The 15,892-nt window shown below is 47.0% G+C and overlaps 1 protein-coding gene across 6 annotated transcripts in view; it reads left to right on the plus strand.

The window, feature by feature from the left end:
* The window catches only part of CSAD (cysteine sulfinic acid decarboxylase), a 28,213-nt gene extending 15,975 nt beyond the window's left edge, over positions 1 to 12,238 (plus strand). For 5 of the 6 annotated variants that reach the window (XM_084877316.1, XM_084877314.1, XM_084877311.1 and 2 more), the window contains exons 5-16: positions 67 to 157; positions 1,083 to 1,189; positions 1,869 to 1,984; positions 2,489 to 2,568; positions 2,859 to 2,913; positions 8,832 to 8,948; positions 9,024 to 9,088; positions 9,365 to 9,446; positions 9,910 to 10,109; positions 10,255 to 10,306; positions 10,439 to 10,528; positions 11,416 to 12,238. In XM_084877316.1, the coding sequence (XP_084733442.1) occupies positions 67 to 157; positions 1,083 to 1,189; positions 1,869 to 1,984; positions 2,489 to 2,568; positions 2,859 to 2,913; positions 8,832 to 8,948; positions 9,024 to 9,088; positions 9,365 to 9,446; positions 9,910 to 10,109; positions 10,255 to 10,306; positions 10,439 to 10,528; positions 11,416 to 11,589 (1,229 nt within the window). In that variant the 3' untranslated portion in view covers positions 11,590 to 12,238. The remainder of the gene's footprint in view (positions 1 to 66; positions 158 to 1,082; positions 1,190 to 1,868; positions 1,985 to 2,488; positions 2,569 to 2,858; positions 2,914 to 8,831; positions 8,949 to 9,023; positions 9,089 to 9,364; positions 9,447 to 9,909; positions 10,110 to 10,254; positions 10,307 to 10,438; positions 10,529 to 11,415) is intronic. The other variant, XM_084877312.1, reaches the window with a different exon arrangement.
* The last annotated feature ends 3,654 nt before the right edge of the window (positions 12,239 to 15,892 follow it).

The following is a 15,892-nucleotide window of genomic DNA, read 5'->3' on the forward strand; positions in this document are numbered from 1 at the left end:
GCGGGGAGAGTGTCAGCGTCTGGAGTTTGTACCCGGCTCGACGCTGAGCTCCTGTCCCCTTTCCAGGTCACCCTCACTTCTTCAACCAGCTCTTCTCAGGCTTGGATCCCCATGCTCTGGCCGGGCGTATTGTCACCGAGAGCCTCAACACCAGCCAGTGAGACATGCCGAGGCCCCTTCCACCACCCCTCAGAGGACATGGGTTTGCACAAGCCATGCCGAGGGGGAGGGGAAGAAAACGGTTTTCCCCATCTCTGTGTTCTGCTGGCAGAGTCTTCCCCTTTTTGTCCTTCAGGCTCCCTTTCTCTAAGCTTTTTCCCGCCTCTTGACCCTCGTTTGTTCTCATTTTTAAAAAAAAAATTAATTGGTTTTTAGAGAAGGAAAAAGTGAGGGAGAGAAACATTGATTTGTTCCATTTATTCATGTATCCATTGGTTGACTTTTTTTGTTGTTATTGTCAGTCTTCACCTGAGGATATTTTTTCCACTGATTTAAAAAAATATATATATTTTATTGATTTTTCTACAGAGAGGAAGGGAGAGAGAGAGCCAGAAACGTCGATGAGAGAGAAACAGACCAGTTGCCTCCCGCACACCCCCCACCGGGGATGTGCCCGCAACCAACGTACATGCCCCTGATGGGAATCGAACCCGGGACCTTTCAGTCCACAGACCGACGCTCTACCGCTGACCCAAACCAGTTTTGGCTCCACTGATTTTTTTTAGAAAGAGTGGAAGGAAGGGAGGGAGAGAGAAAAAGAGAGAGGGAGAGACAAGCATCGATGTGAGAAAGACATTTTGATTGACTGCCTCCTGTACCCACCCTGACTAGTACATGCTCTTGACTGGGAATTGAAACCCCCAACGCTCTAACCACTGAGCAACATTGGCCAGGGCCATTGGCTGATTCTTGTACGTGCCTGACTGGGTATCAAATTTACAGCTTTGGTGCGTTGGATGACGCTCTAATCAGCTGAGCTACCCCACCAGGCCTGCTCGCATTCTTGCTTCCTTGGTTCTTTGTCACCAACTCCTTCCTCTCTTTGGGCCCTTCCCCTTTCTCATTGTCCCTTCTCCTGGCAGGTACACGTATGAAATCGCCCCCGTGTTTGTCCTCATGGAGGAAGAGGTGCTGAAAAAGCTCCGGGCGCTGGTGGGCTGGAGCTCTGGGGATGGGGTCTTCTGCCCTGGTATGTGAGAAGGAGGGGGTGCCTTCCTTCGGCCTTTTAAAGGGTCCTTCCTTCCCCGCGTTCCCTGCTCTAATCTGGCAGGGCTTAGAGCTCTTTGTTTCCTCTCCAGCTGGGCTCTGGCCAAACCAGACAGAGGCTGCCCAACACCCTGCCTCCCCCTGTTTGCCAAACAGCCCCTGGGATCGATGCTCCTGTGCCTGCTCTCCCCGGGTGGCAGGTGTCCGGGAGACAGGCCAGGATATGCAGGGGGGAGTCGGGGGACCTAGATCCCTGGGCTGTTCTGGGCCCTCATGGCATTAGTAGAGACCTGGGAGCCAATCCTTCATGTTTTTTTTGATCAGTTCTTCTGGGTAGAGAGGTCAAGAGGGGCAAGCTCCAGGGTTTTTTTTTGTGTTTTTTTTTTAAAATATATTTTATTGATTTTGTACAGAGAGGAAGGGAGAGAGATAGAGAGTTAGAAACATCGATGAGAGAGAGTCATCGATCAGCTGCCTCTTGCACACCCCCTACTGGGGATATGCCCGCAACCAAGGTACATGCCCTTGACCGGAATCGAACCCGGGACCCTTCAGTCCCCAAGCCGACGCTCTATCCATTGAGCCAAACCGGTTTCGGCAAGCTCCAGTTTTGACCCACTGTCTATCCCTCTCGTCACCACCATCCCTTCTCCCCGTGACAGGCGGCTCTATCTCCAACATGTATGCCGTGAACCTGGCCCGCTATCAGCGCTATCCCGACTGCAAGCAGAGGGGCGTCCGGGCACTGCCGCCCCTGGCCCTCTTCACAACAAAGGAGGTGGGGAGGAGGCACAGGCCTACCCTAGGCTCCCGATTCTAACCTCTAGCCAGTGAGTCCAAGGTCTGTCAGGTTCTCTGCCTGCCCAGACCCATCTCTTCCAAGGTCAGCCTGCCCCCACGTACATGTGCTTCCTTCGAATCAGGGGGCTCCCATGCACCTTGCCTTCAGTTGTGGGGGAGGGGATGGAAAGGGACAACTAGTGAGGTGGACACAGTCCACACCCTTTCCACCCAGAGGGTGGTCCTTGGCCCAGCAGCATCAGCATCACGGGGGCGTTTGTTAGAAATGCAGACTCTCAGGCCTCACCCCAGACGTATTGTATCTGACTCTGCCTTTAATCAAAGTCCCGGGCGATTTGAAGGCTCCTGAATGCTTGAGAAGCCCAGGTCTACAGGATCTCACCTATTACAACTTACACTTGACCTTTACTAGTCTCTCTCCCCTCCCCATCCTCTCTGCCCTCTCACCCCAGCCTGGCACGCTCTCTCTCTTTCTCCACAGTGTCACTACTCCTTCAAAAAAGGAGCTGCTTTCCTGGGACTTGGCACCGACAGTGTCCGAGTGGTCGAGGCAGATGAGAGGTGACGGTCCTGTCCGTGGCCCTGCCCGGCTCAGTGCAGCATGCCTTCCTGCTGTCAGAAGCTCTGGCCGGCAGGCCCACACCCCTGGTGGACTTCTCTTCACTCTCTGCTTCTACACAACAGTTGCTTCTGTCTCTCAGTGCTCGAGTCTCCTGCCCTGTGCCCTGAGATGTCTTAGGGAAAATATCAACATTGTGGCCTCTGTATTGCTAACCCCACATTACCCTACTCTCAACACTTCCTAGCCTAGAGCCCAATTACTCCTTTACCCACTCCGTGTTCTTTTCCAGAGGGAAGATGATCCCTGAGGATCTGGAGAGGCAGATCAGTCTGGCCGAAGCTGAGGTGAGTGAGCGAGGGGCACGGGTGTGATGTAGGTGGAGCTGGGGTTTGTTTTTTTCTTGGAGTATTCTTTTTTAAAATATATATATATTTTTATTGATTTTTTTACAGAGGAAGGGAGAGGGATAGAGAGCTAGAAACACCGATGAGAGAGAAACATCAACGAGCTGCTTCCTGCACACGCCCCACCAGGGATGTGCCTGCAACCAATGTACATGCCCTTGACCGGAATCGAACCTGGGACCCTTCAGTCCGCAGACTGACACTCTATCCATTGAGCCAAACCGGTTTCGGCTCTTGGAGGATTCTTTGGGCTCTCCCTACTCAAGGCATCCCTTATCCCTCTCCTTGATCTCTGTGCCTGCCTCCTCTGAGGGCTGAAATGGTCTGAGGGGAGCCTGAGGGCCACGGACACTGTGGTCCTCTCGGGAACTCTGCCGAGACCCGCAGGCAGGACTGGACCCCAAGAGGCAGGAGCAGGACTGAGTGACTGAGTGGAATTCCAAGGTGGCACCACAGAGAGGGTGTTGGTGGCCTGAAGTGTAGTGTGGGAGGTTTCTGTGAGCTGAGGGTCTGTCTGTACAGGGAGAACCCTGGGAGGGTGTGTGGGCCAGTGAGGAGTGCAGACTGTGAGCAGTGGGAAATGTGGAGGCCTCCACACGGGGCGGGGGAGAGGGAGGGTGGAGAAGGGACTATTGATCGGCTGCAGCCATCTTGGCGGGCATTTTGGCACTGTACCAGTATGTGTATACATTTTAAATGTATCTGTCCACTGATTCAGAGTCCCACTGCTAGGATCTATTCTATAAATCATCATCCCAGTATTTAGAATTCTGTGCACTGGAGCTAAGAATAAAATTTTTTAAAGTTTAATGTTCTTCAGTAGATAAATTATGATACCATATCTGTGTGTCTTGGTTTCTTCCTTTGTAAAATGAGCATAATGTAGAAGTTATCACGGATCATTGTAAGGATTAAGTGAATTAATATACGTAAAGCATTTAGAGCCCATGAAGTACTATACATATTGACTACCATATTGTTTTTATTATTATTGGAGCACTATGTACATATTTAAAAGAATAAAATGGGAACATATATACTAACATCAAAATACCTCCACCATACATTTAAGTGTGTGTATATATAAAGTTTATATAGCAAATTGCAGTAAAGGAAGGACAGTGTGATGAGCCTATTGTTATTGGGAACAACATGAATTTATTGACATACGGATGTTACCTCCAGTAGCAGTATGAGCAACAATTAGAACAGGAGAGTAGTCCCTGGCCTGGTAGCTCAGTTGGTTGGCGCGCCATCCTGATATCCCGAGGTTTTGGGTTCAATTACCAGTCAAGACACACAAGAATCAACCATTGAATGTATAAATAAGTGGAACAACAAATTTGTTTCCCTGCCCCTCTCTCTCTATCTCTCTAAAATCAATTTAAAAAAAAATAGAACAGTGGGGTATCACTTTTTTAAAAAATATATATTTTATTGATTTTTTACAGAGAGGAAGGGAGAGAGATACAGAGTAGAGAGTTAGAAACATCAACGAGAGTCATCGATAAGCTGCCTCTTGCATGCCCCCTACTGGGGATGTGCCTGCAACCAAGGTACATGCCCTTGACCCGAATCGAACCCGTGACCTTTCAGTCCTCAGGCGGACGCTCTATCCACTGAGCCAAACCGGTTTTGGCGGGGTATCACTTTCAATGTATAAATTTCTTTGGGTAATAGCCTTTTATTTTTTATTTACTTATTTATTTTTAACATATTTTAATTGATTTCAGAGAGGAAGGGAAAGGGAGAAAGAGATAGAAACATCAGTGATGAGAGAATCATTGTTTGGATGCTTCCTCCACAGGCCCCTACTGGGGATTGAGCCCAAACCTGGGCATGTGTCCTGACCGGGAATCGAACCATGACCTCCTGGTCCATAGGTCAACGCTCAACCACTGTGCCATGCCAGCCAGGCCTGGGTAATAGCTTTTTTGAAAAATAGTTTTTTATTAATTTCAGAGAGGAAGGGAGAGGGAGAGAGAGATAGAAACATCAATGATGGGAGAGAATCATTGATTGGCTGCCTCCATATGCCTCCCACTGAGGATTGAGCTGGCAACCCAGGCATTCCTGACTGGGTATCGAACCATGACTTCCTGGTTCATAGGTCACTGTTCAGCCACTGAGCCATGCTGGTCAGGTGGCAATAGCTTTCTTTATTAAGATAGAATTATATTCGCATGCCATATAATTTACTCACGGTACAATTCAGTGGTTTTCAACATACTTACAGAGTTGTGCAACTATCACTACAATAAATATTAGAATATTTTCATCACTCTCAAAAGAAACCCCATATCTTCTGGCCATCAATCGCCAATATTCCCATTAGGAAATCACAAATCTACATGGTATCTCTGTGATTTAACTATTCTGGATTTTTCATAGAAATGGAATCATCTTATACAGGGTTTTTGTAATGGACTTCTTTTGCTTAGCATGTTTTCAAGGTTCATTCATATTGTAGCATGTATTAGTTCTTCTTTCTTATTGCTAAACTAGAGGCCTAGTGCATGATAACTCATGCACTGGAGGGGGGGCCCGGCCTGCCCCCTCTTACAATCCAAGAGACCCCAGGTGTGGGAAGCGACCCCATCAGGGGAAGGCGATGCCCCATCACACCTCTGCTGCTGCCACTGCCAGCAGCGCAAACCTCTGCTGGCTCTGGTTACCTTAGCTTCGAGTAGCCCTGGGCAGCTGGGATGCTGAGGGCGGGTCCAGCTACAACACGTGCCTGCCATTCACCTCCCCTCAGTGGGGCTGAAAGGACTGGGGGACTCTAGCGGGGCTGAGAGATCTGGGTGCTGCCATCATGTGACTATGGGTGCTGCCATCTTTGTGACGACTTAGCTGTCAATTTGCATATTCCCTCTTTATTAGATTAGGATAACATCCCATTCTATAGATATACCACACTTTATCAATTTCTTAGTTGATGGACATTTGGGTTATTTCCAGTTTGGGCTGTTATAAGTAGTCCTGTTCTAAACATTTGTGTATACGTTTTTATGTGAATATTCTCTCCGTGGGCACCCCCCCCCCCGCGCCCCCCCCCCCCCCCCCCCCCCCCCCCCGGTAAAAACCTGGTAGTGGAATGGCTAAGTCATGTGGTAATTCTATATTTAACCTTTGAGGAACCACCAGACTGTTTTTCAAAGTGACTGCTCCAGGGTGTGATCCCACCAGCAGTGCATATAAGGGCTCCAATTTCTCCACATCCTCACTGACACCTGTTACTTCCCTTTTTTTTTAAAATATATTTTTTATTGATATTTTACAGAGAGGAGGAAGGGAGAGAGATAGAGAGCTAGAAACGTCGATGAGAGAGAAACATCAACCAGCTGCCTCTTGCACACCCCCTACCAGGAATGTGCCCGCAACCAATGTACATGCCCTTGACGGGAATCGAACCTGGGACCTTTCAGTTCGCAGACCAACGCTCTATCCACTGAGCCAAACCGGTTTTGGCTGTTACTTCCCTTTTTGATTGTAGCTATCTTAGTGGGTGTGAAGTGGTATCTTGCTGTGGTTTTGATTAGTATTTCCCTTGTGACTAATGATGTTGAGCATCCTGTCAAGTGCTTATTTTTTTCCACTCTAGATATAAATCTCTTATCAGATATATGATTTGCAAATATCTTCTTCCAGTCTCTACGTTGTCTTTTCACATTCTTGATGGTGTCCTTTGAAGCACAAAAGTTTTATATGTGATGAGGTCCAATTTATTTTTTCTTTGGTTGCTTGTTTTTGTTTTGTTTTTTAATTGATTTCAGGGAGGAAGGGAGAGGGAAATAGATAAAAACATCAATGAGGAGAGAGAATCACTGACTGGCTGCCTCCTGCACAATTGGGGATCAAGCCCAAAACCTGGGAGTAAGTCCTGACTGGGAATCAGACTGTGACTTCCTGGTTCATAGATCATAGGTCAACACTCAACCACTGAGCCACTGCAGCCAGGCTATCATTGACTTTTTAATATTGCTCTTCTTCCCTGCAAACTTGCAGGACTCATTTATTAATTCTGATATGTTTTGTTGTTGTTAATCCTCATTTGAGGATATTTTTTCCATTGATTTTTAGAGAGTGGAAAGGGGGGAGAGACCGAAAGACTTGATCGGAAATCAAACAGGCAGTCCTTTTGGTGCATGGCCCTACGTTCTCACCACCAAGCCACACTGGCTAGGGCTAATTCTAATAGTTGTTTTAGTGGATTCCTTAGGATTTCATATAGTATCATGTTATTTGTAAACAGAGATTTTTTCTTTTTCTTTTTCAATCTGGATGCCTCTTATTTTCTTTTCTTTCTAAGTGCCCTGCTAGAACCTCAGTACCATGTGGAATAAAAGTGAGGAGAGTGGGTATCCATGTCTTGTTTCTGTTCTCAGGGTGAAAGCTTTCAGTCTTTCACCATTGGGTATGATGTTAGCTGTGGGTTTTTGTTTTTGTTTGTATTTTCTTTGAGAGAGAGAGAGAAAGAGACAGAGAGAGAGAGAGAGAGAGAGAGAGAGAGAGAGAGAAGAGAGAGAGAGAGAGAGAGAGAGAGATGTGGATGTGAGAGAAGAGAGAGAGAGAGAGAGAAAGAGAGAGAGAGAGAGAGAGAGAGAGAGAGAGAGAGAGAGAGAGAGAGAGAGACGTGGATGTGAGAGAAGCATTGACCAGTTGCCTCCTGTATGCACCCTCACTAAGGATCGGACCCACCACCTAGATACGTGCCTGGCCAGGTGGTTCTGTAGTTGCCCTTTATCAGGTTGAGGAAGTTCCCTTCAATTCCTAGGTTGTTGAGTGTTTTTATCATGAAGGAGTGTTGGAATTTTCTGTTTTTCTGTTTCTATTGAGATGATCAATAGACCACATTGAGATGTGTTTTCCCCCTTTGCCTATTGATAGGGTGTATTACTTTAATGGAGTTTTGGGTATTAACCCAAGCTTGCACTCCTGGAACAAATCCCATTTTGTCATGATGTATTGTTCCATTTATGTTGTTGATTTCAGTTTGCTAGTGTCTTTTGGGTTTTATCTCTATATTCATAAGATATATTATCTGTAGTTTTCTTTCCTCGTGATGCTTTGTCTGTTTGAATTATCAGGTTAATACTGGCCTCATAGGATGAATCAGGAGTGTTTCCTCCTCTCTCTCTCTCTCTCTCTCTCTCTCTCTCTCTCTCTCTAGAAGTCAGTGAAGAACTGGTATCACTTCTTTTTCAAATGTTTGGTAGAATTGATAAGTGAAGCTGTTTGGGCCTGGGCTTTTTATTTTTTTATTTTTTTAAACTTTCATGCAATTTCTTAAAAAAAAAAAAAAAAGATTTATTTCAGAGAGGAAGGGAGAGGGAGAGAGAGAAAGAAACATCAGTGATGAGAGAGAATCATAGATCTCTCCTGTCTCCTGCACGCCCCACACTGGGGATTGCCCCACAACTGGGGCATGTGCCCTGACTGGGAATCGAACCGTGACCTCCTGGTTCATAGGTAGACGCTCAACCACTGAGCCATACCTGCTGGGATCAATTTCTTTATAAACTTCTGCATTACTAGAAAATTTAAAATATCATTTGATCTTCCAGTAAGGCATTAACGTTTTTTGAAAGAGGATGAGTGTTGGAGCTAGACCACCAGGCAGAGCTAGGCTTGGGTTCCATCTCTGGAGCTTCAGCGTGGAGTTTTGGGTATTAACCTCCCACCCACACCCCTGAATCTCAGTGTCCTCACCTGAAAATTAAAGGGCCGGTAGTACCGTGTAAGGTTGAAATGACCCAGGTCAGGCATGCAGAGAGCTCAGAGCTGGGCTCTAGCAACCAGGCTCTGGGCTGCTCTTTGGATGCACAGCCCCCCTCTCGCTCCGATTTTTGCATTAGGGTGCTGTGCCGTTCCTGGTCATTGCCACCTCTGGGACTACTGTTCTGGGGGCCTTCGATCCCCTGGAAGCAATCGCCGACGTGTGCCAGCGTCGCGGACTGTGGCTGCACGTGGACGTGAGTAGGACGTAGGCCTGAGGGTGGGGTGGGCTGCGCTGAGGCCAAGCCCTTGCTGTTCCTTCTGCTACACAGGCCGCCTGGGGTGGAAGCGTCCTGCTGTCACAGACACATAGACATCTTCTGGATGGGATCCAGAGGTGCCCACAGCCCCTGTGCCCGGGGTCCCACTGTTTAAATGCTTGATCCGTAGAGTAGTCACGGTCCAGGGAGCTTTATGGCAGTGGGGAAGGAGGTTGGTGGGAGGGGTTTGGAGAGATGGTTGATTGGGGCTGGAGTTCAGGTGGCAGATTTGGCCGCTGGGTGAGACTGAAGCTCCTTTTACTGAGGTCTGGGAAGGGAAGGGAAGGGAAGGGAGCCTGGCTGGGCAGCTTGAGGAAGAGCCGGCTGACCCACCCTCGCTGTGCCCACCCCAGGGCTGACTCCGTGGCCTGGAACCCCCACAAGCTCCTCGTAGCAGGCTTGCAGTGCTCAGCTCTTCTCCTCCGTGACACCACGGTAAGCCTTCCCTACCCCTGGCCTGGTCCCTTCTCACCTTAGACCTTGGCTTCTTTTCCATCCACCCTTAGAGGGGGTCCTGGCCTTGCTGTGTTCTAACTACCGCTCCATCTGAAGCTGAGTATCTGCGACCTCCCTGACTCCCTGCAGGGGGTTCTCTCTCCCCCACGGCCTGTCTTCAGGCAGAGGAAACGTTTCCAGCTTGAAGCTGTCATTGAAGGGATCCCGGGCTGAGTCTGGGAAGGACTCTGGGTGTCAGGAGAAAACCCAGAGCAAGGGGCCCGGGTCAGCCGGCAGCTATCCCATCAGGATACGTCGGCAGTGTACATGGACCCCTGTGCTGGGAGCTCAGTGCCGCCCGGTCCAGGGGGAGGAATGGGCAGACGGAGCTAAGAAAGCACCAGAGGAAACCTGAGTGGAGAGCGTGGGGTCTGACAGTCTCCAACCCCCCCCCCCCCCCCAGAACCTGCTCACGCGCTGCCACGGGTCGCAGGCCAGCTACCTCTTCCAGCAGGACAAGTTCTACAACGTGGCCCTGGACACGGGAGACAAGGTGGTGCAGTGTGGCCGCCGTGTGGACTGTCTGAAGCTGTGGCTCATGTGGAAGGCACAGGGCGGGCAGGGGCTGGAGCGGCGTGTCAACCAGGCCTTTGCCCTTGCCCGGTAGGAGTGGCGGGTGGTTCCAGTTCTCCTCCCCACGCCCCTTCCCCAAAGCCTGTTGCTGCTGTCAGCGCCTCCAGTCATTCTCTGGGTCTCTCTTTTCTCCCTGTCCCCCCTCCTCCTGTGACTGCTCGCTCTCCCTTTGAAGATACCTGGTGGAGGAGATGAAGAGGCGGGAAGGATTTGAGTTGGTCATGGAGGTAAGACCTACCCTGTTCTCTCTGTTCCTCCGTCCTTGTAGCCTGTCCCCCACACAAAGCCCTGCTGGACGCAGAGGAGCAGCGAGAGGGGACACTCACGGCTCACACCTTTCTCTCCCTCATTCCTTCCAGCCGGAGTTTGTCAACGTGTGTTTCTGGTTTGTGCCTCCCAGCCTGCGGGGCAAGCAGGAGAGTCTGGATTACAGCGAAAGGCTGGCTAAGGTAGGCTTTCTCCTCCCCGGGGCTCTGGCTAACCTAGTTGAGCAAATGGATGCAGCTGGTGTGTTTCTGCCCCCTGCTGGCTGTGGGTGGCGTGGCAAGTCCCTTGGCTGGTTTCCTGCTCCTGAGCTGGGGACATGAACTGGAAAACACCAACTTGTCCTCATTTCTCGGGGATGTGGGTGGAGAATCGGGAATGTTTCTGGGAAGTAAGCAGAACACAGAGAGGACATTACAGGATTAATGTACATACACCCCTGTGCTGGGAGTTCAGGTGCAGGACAGTGAGGCAGAAAGAGCTTGACTCATTGGTACTGGGAGAAAACAAGGAAGGCCAGTCCAGACCTGCCTCCTGGAGGTGAGGAGATATGTCCTCGGTCCCTAGGATAGGCTGTGGTAGGTGCTGCAGATGACCTGAAAGGATAAGATCGTTCTTGCCCTTAAGGAGTAATGTTAGGAAAACAAGAGTTACCTATTTGAAACCAGCGTGCCAAGGAAATCTTGTAAATATGCATGTCAGATCACAGAGTACAGAGCAAAAATATTACAGGAATTCAGAGAGGGGGAGGAGGTGTTCAGGATGACAGAAGCTTGAAGTTAGACTAAAACCGCGTTGGGAGTCAGGGAAAAGTCAGGATTTGACAGACAAGGTGACAAACTGGAAATACGTGAGGTAAGGAGCAAAGCAGATGGTAGAGAAGGACAAGCAGGTTGGACATGGTGGACAAGGTAAGCTGGGCCTGGTCAGGATCACAGCGGTGAGTGCTGCCTCAGGAAGGTGGCTGGGGTGGAGAGAAATGCATCTTGGGTAACTCGCCGGCCAGGAAGTTACTGGCCCAACCCTCACCTGACCCCAGGCTGCAGCTAGACACTCGTGTGTCCTTCCACAGGTGGCCCCAGCCCTCAAGGAGCGCATGGTGAAGGAGGGCTCCATGATGATCAGCTACCAGCCCCACGGGACCCGGGGCAATTTTTTCCGCCTGATCGTGGCCAACCCGGCCCTGACCCAGGCCGACATGGACTTCCTCCTCAATGAGCTGGAATGGCTCGGCCAGGACCTCTGAGTCTCCTCTTCTCCGCCGGCCTTGGCACCTCCTTCCCCCCGCTGGCTCTGTGTAGTCCCTCCCTGTGTTCTCAAGACCCATCTTTTTAGGAAACAGAGCGGCTGTAATAGTGTTTATGTCCTTTGGCCTACTAACTCTCCTATTCAATATCTGACATTAGGAGAATGTTTAATAAACTGTAGTATATTCTTATGATGGAATGTTAGGCTGCCTTTAGAATTACGTTTACAAAAAGGGTGTTTAGTGATATGAGAAAAATAATTTTAATATAATGTTGAAAAATCTGGGTATGGTACTTTATATATTATAATAGCTGAGCTATATTAAAACATACATAGAAAAATATTAATAGTTTTACCTCAAATGATATTATAGGAAATTTAAAAATTAACTTCTTACTCTGGCCAGTATGAGTTGGTTGGGCATTGTCCCATGCACCAAAAGGTTGCCGGTTTGATTCCTGGTAGGGGGGTGTGCAGGACACAGCCGATGATGTTATGCTCTCACATGAATGTTCCTCTCTCTCTCTCCCTCTCTAAAAAGTAAAAGTAAATTTAACTTTTTATGCCTTTTGTGCTCCCTCCTTTTATCATACAATGAATATGCATTACTTTTACAATAGAAAAATAAAGTTAAAATTTCAATTATATTATTATGGTATGATTAGGAGTTTGTTACCTTTCTAGCAAGTAATGGAGAATGCAAATTAATTTTTTTTAAAGGCAGTGAAAGATCCCAAACAATCTTTAGTGGGAGGGGAAAGACCAAAAGTGGAGTCACTCTAAAATTAATTGTACTTTAGTGACATTGAAGCAAAATGGCACTGATTGTATCTTGAGACCAGAGCCTTATCCACTTACACTTAAAAATTCTCACCAACTTGGCTGGTGTAGCTCAATAGTAGCATCAACCTATGATTGGATTCCCGGTCAGGGCACATGCCCGGGTTGTGGGTTTGATCCCCAGGCAGGCAATGATTCTCTCTCATCATTGATGTTTTTTATCTCTGAAATCACTAAAAATATATTTTTAAAAATTCTTGCCAATAAAAAAAAAATTTCTTCTGTAATTTAAACAGAAACCAAAAAGAAAAACACACCCAAGAAACCAAGTTAAAAAACAGCAACCAAACCACTGTTACATCTCCTGTTATTGCTACCGTCCTACATAAAAATACTCATTTTACACTTACCATTCCGGGCCGATGTTGCTCAGTCACTTTTTGGGAAAGGCCTTTAGTCACACAAGTTACTGAGGACAAGTGGCAAGTCTACCAGAACTTTCTGTCATTTCCAATTCCTAAAAATAGCATTTATGAAAACAATAAGATAGTCATGTAAAAGCCATCCAAAGTTATTTTCAAAGGCACGTAGAAACTGTCCAAACCATAGCAAAAGAGCATCCAAGTTGCAGGCACAATTCTCTTGACCATTTGCGGGGGTCGGTAGGGAAACATTTCTATTAATTAATAATTACCCTGTAAACTTGTTATTGTTACAAATGGTATTTTAATACCTTCCAAATAATAAAATCATTTTGAGAGTGTTAATAATTTGAACTCCAAGCTCTAATCTTAAAGAGATCTATAGTCCTAGCTGGTTTGGCTCAGTGGATAGAGCATCAGCCTGTGAACCGAAGGGTCCCGGGTTCGATTCTGGTCAAGGACACTTACCTCGATTGCAGGCTCCTCCCAGCCCAGGCCCTGGTCAGTACAGGAGGCAACCAATCGATGTGTTTCTCTCACACTGATATTTCTTTTTTTAATATATTTTATGGATTTTTTACAGAGAGGCAGGGAGAGAGATAGAGAGCTAGAAACGTCAATGAGAGAGAAACAACGACCAGCCGCCTCTTGCACACCCCCTACCGGGGATGTGCCCACAACTAATGTACATGCCCTTGGCCGGAATCGAACCTGGGACCTTTCATTCCGCAGACCGATGCTCTACCACTGAGCCAAACCGGTTTCGGCTCACATTGATGTTTCTGTCTTTCCCTCTCTCTTCCACTCTTTCTAAAATCAATGGAAAAATATTCCTGGGTGAAGATCAAAAAGAAAAGTCTATATATACACAAAATGTCTTAAATATAGTTTTTTTAAAAAGCAAACGAAAAAAAAAATTCTTATTTTCAACTCAAAGCAAAGCCAGAAAGCAAAAATAAAAACCAAATCTTCAAATTCCTTGAATCATCTCCATTTGGTAAATATTTTTAAGAGAAGGAAGGTCAGAAAGACAGGACATAAAATCAGCTAATCACCTATTTTTCTCCAGCTTTATAAAATCGATGCTTCTTTTTCTCTGTTCCCAAAATTCACCCTCGGAATCTGTGAATGTGATGTCTCCCTGTCTCCCATGGACATTCGCTGAGCTCCTGCTCCGTGTAGTTCTTTGCTCTTCCTCCAAAGAGCTTACGGCTAAGCAGTCATTCATCCTCAAGCTTGGCACATCCCTGCTCAGGGCCCTTGGCGCCTGATGTCCGTCCCCTTCTGCCCCGGTGTTCACTCATCTACATGGTTTGCTCCCTCGTTGCCTTTAGGTTTTTGTTTTGACATCACATCCTGAATGAAACCTCCCTTGAATATTCTACTTAAAATACATTTTCACCCTCTATCTTTGCACTCACTAATTCCCTCACCTGTCCTGTTTTCCCCCATGGCCTGGATGCACATCTGGCATACTCTATATTTCAGTTATTTTCTGTCTCACCCAACTAACATGTAAGCTCTGGGAGCAGAGATGTTGTATCACTGCCTCCTAACATGGAGCCCAGTCCTTCCTGGTGGGTGAAGGTGAGTGAACGCTTAATGAATCCCAGGTTCTGCTGTTGACTTGCTCTCAGTCACACAACTTTAGAGTGTTGGGGTCAAAGCCAAGCTCAGACTATCTTCCTCCGGCTGGTCACCATGGACCTAGCCTGCTCCTGTTGACAGGTGTATGTTATTCATTGGTGTGAGTGTTAGGGGCAGTTTATTAATCATATGCTGTGGGTTTACTGCTTATGGGAAGGATGAAGCAGCTTTACCCACCCATCTTGCCCTTGGCCTGGGGAAGCTGTATATCCGTCACACAGGAAACAGGTCATTGGGAACACCTGGGCTGGTTGCAATGTTGGAGTGTTGTGTGTGTTTTTTTGTTTTTTTGTTTTTTGTTTTTTGTTTTAAAAGCGGTCACAGTGTTCAAGAGGCTAGCCTCCCCACCTGTCTAACGAGAAAGACGGTGCCTCACAGGGAAGCAGGCCAGCTGGTAGGAAGTGAAAAGCTGGGTGGGGCGCCTGTGCTGGGACAGCTCTCAGGAAGTGGATGAAAGGGAGTGGGGCAACAGTAAGTCAGAATTTGACAGGATACTTCTTCTTGTGAACCCTCGGTCCTTGTTTGGCTATTCGTCTTCTGCTCTGTACCTTTAAAAAGCCTTTTTATTTTGAAAATTATAAAAAATTGCAAGGATAGCTGCAGAGAACTTCCATACTCTTTACGTATATTGATAGATTTTCTCGTTTTGACAAACTTTATCGTGACATTTGTGCTATAATATATTTTTTCTGAACCATTTGAGTCGATTGCATACATATGCCCCTTTATTTCTTAATGCTCTAGTGTGTTATTTCCTAAAAACAAGAATACTATCTTAAATAACAACAGCACAATGGCCAAATTCAGGAAATTTAACACAGACACTACACTTTAAAGTCCATATCCTAAAATTTGTCAGTTGTCTCAATAATGCCCTTCCTGGCATTTCCCCCTTCAGTTCCAGATCCCAGCAGAGAATTATGCGTTGCATTTTGTTGCCATGTCTTGTTGTCTCCTTAAAATAATTAAAATAATTAAATAATTTAAATAATTTATCAGTTACTCTTTGTCATTAGTGGTATTGCCACTTAAAAAAAAAAATACAGGTCCCCAAGAAACTAGAAACACCAGTCAGAAAGGATATATGCACCCCTATGTTCATAGCAGCACAATCTACATTAGCTAGGATTTGGAAACAGCCTAGGTGCCCGTCAGCGGATGATTGGATCAAAAAAACTATGGTACAGCCAAAACCAGTTTGGCTCAGTGGTAGAGCGTCAGTCTGTGGACTGAAGGGTCCCAGGTTCGATTCCGGTCAAGGGCATGTACATCGGTTGCGGGCACATCCCCAGTAGGGGGTGTGCAAGAGGCAGCTGGTCGATGTCTCTCTCTCATCGACATTCCTAGCTCTCTATCTCTTTCCCTTCCTCTCTGTGAAAAAATCAATAAAATATATTTTTTAAAAATAAAAAATAAATAAAAATAAAAAAACTATGGTACATCTACACAATG

This window comes from Pipistrellus hanaki, assembly GCF_964339955.1.
Source record: "Pipistrellus hanaki genome assembly, chromosome: 3".
Lineage (NCBI taxonomy): Eukaryota > Metazoa > Chordata > Mammalia > Chiroptera > Vespertilionidae > Pipistrellus > Pipistrellus hanaki.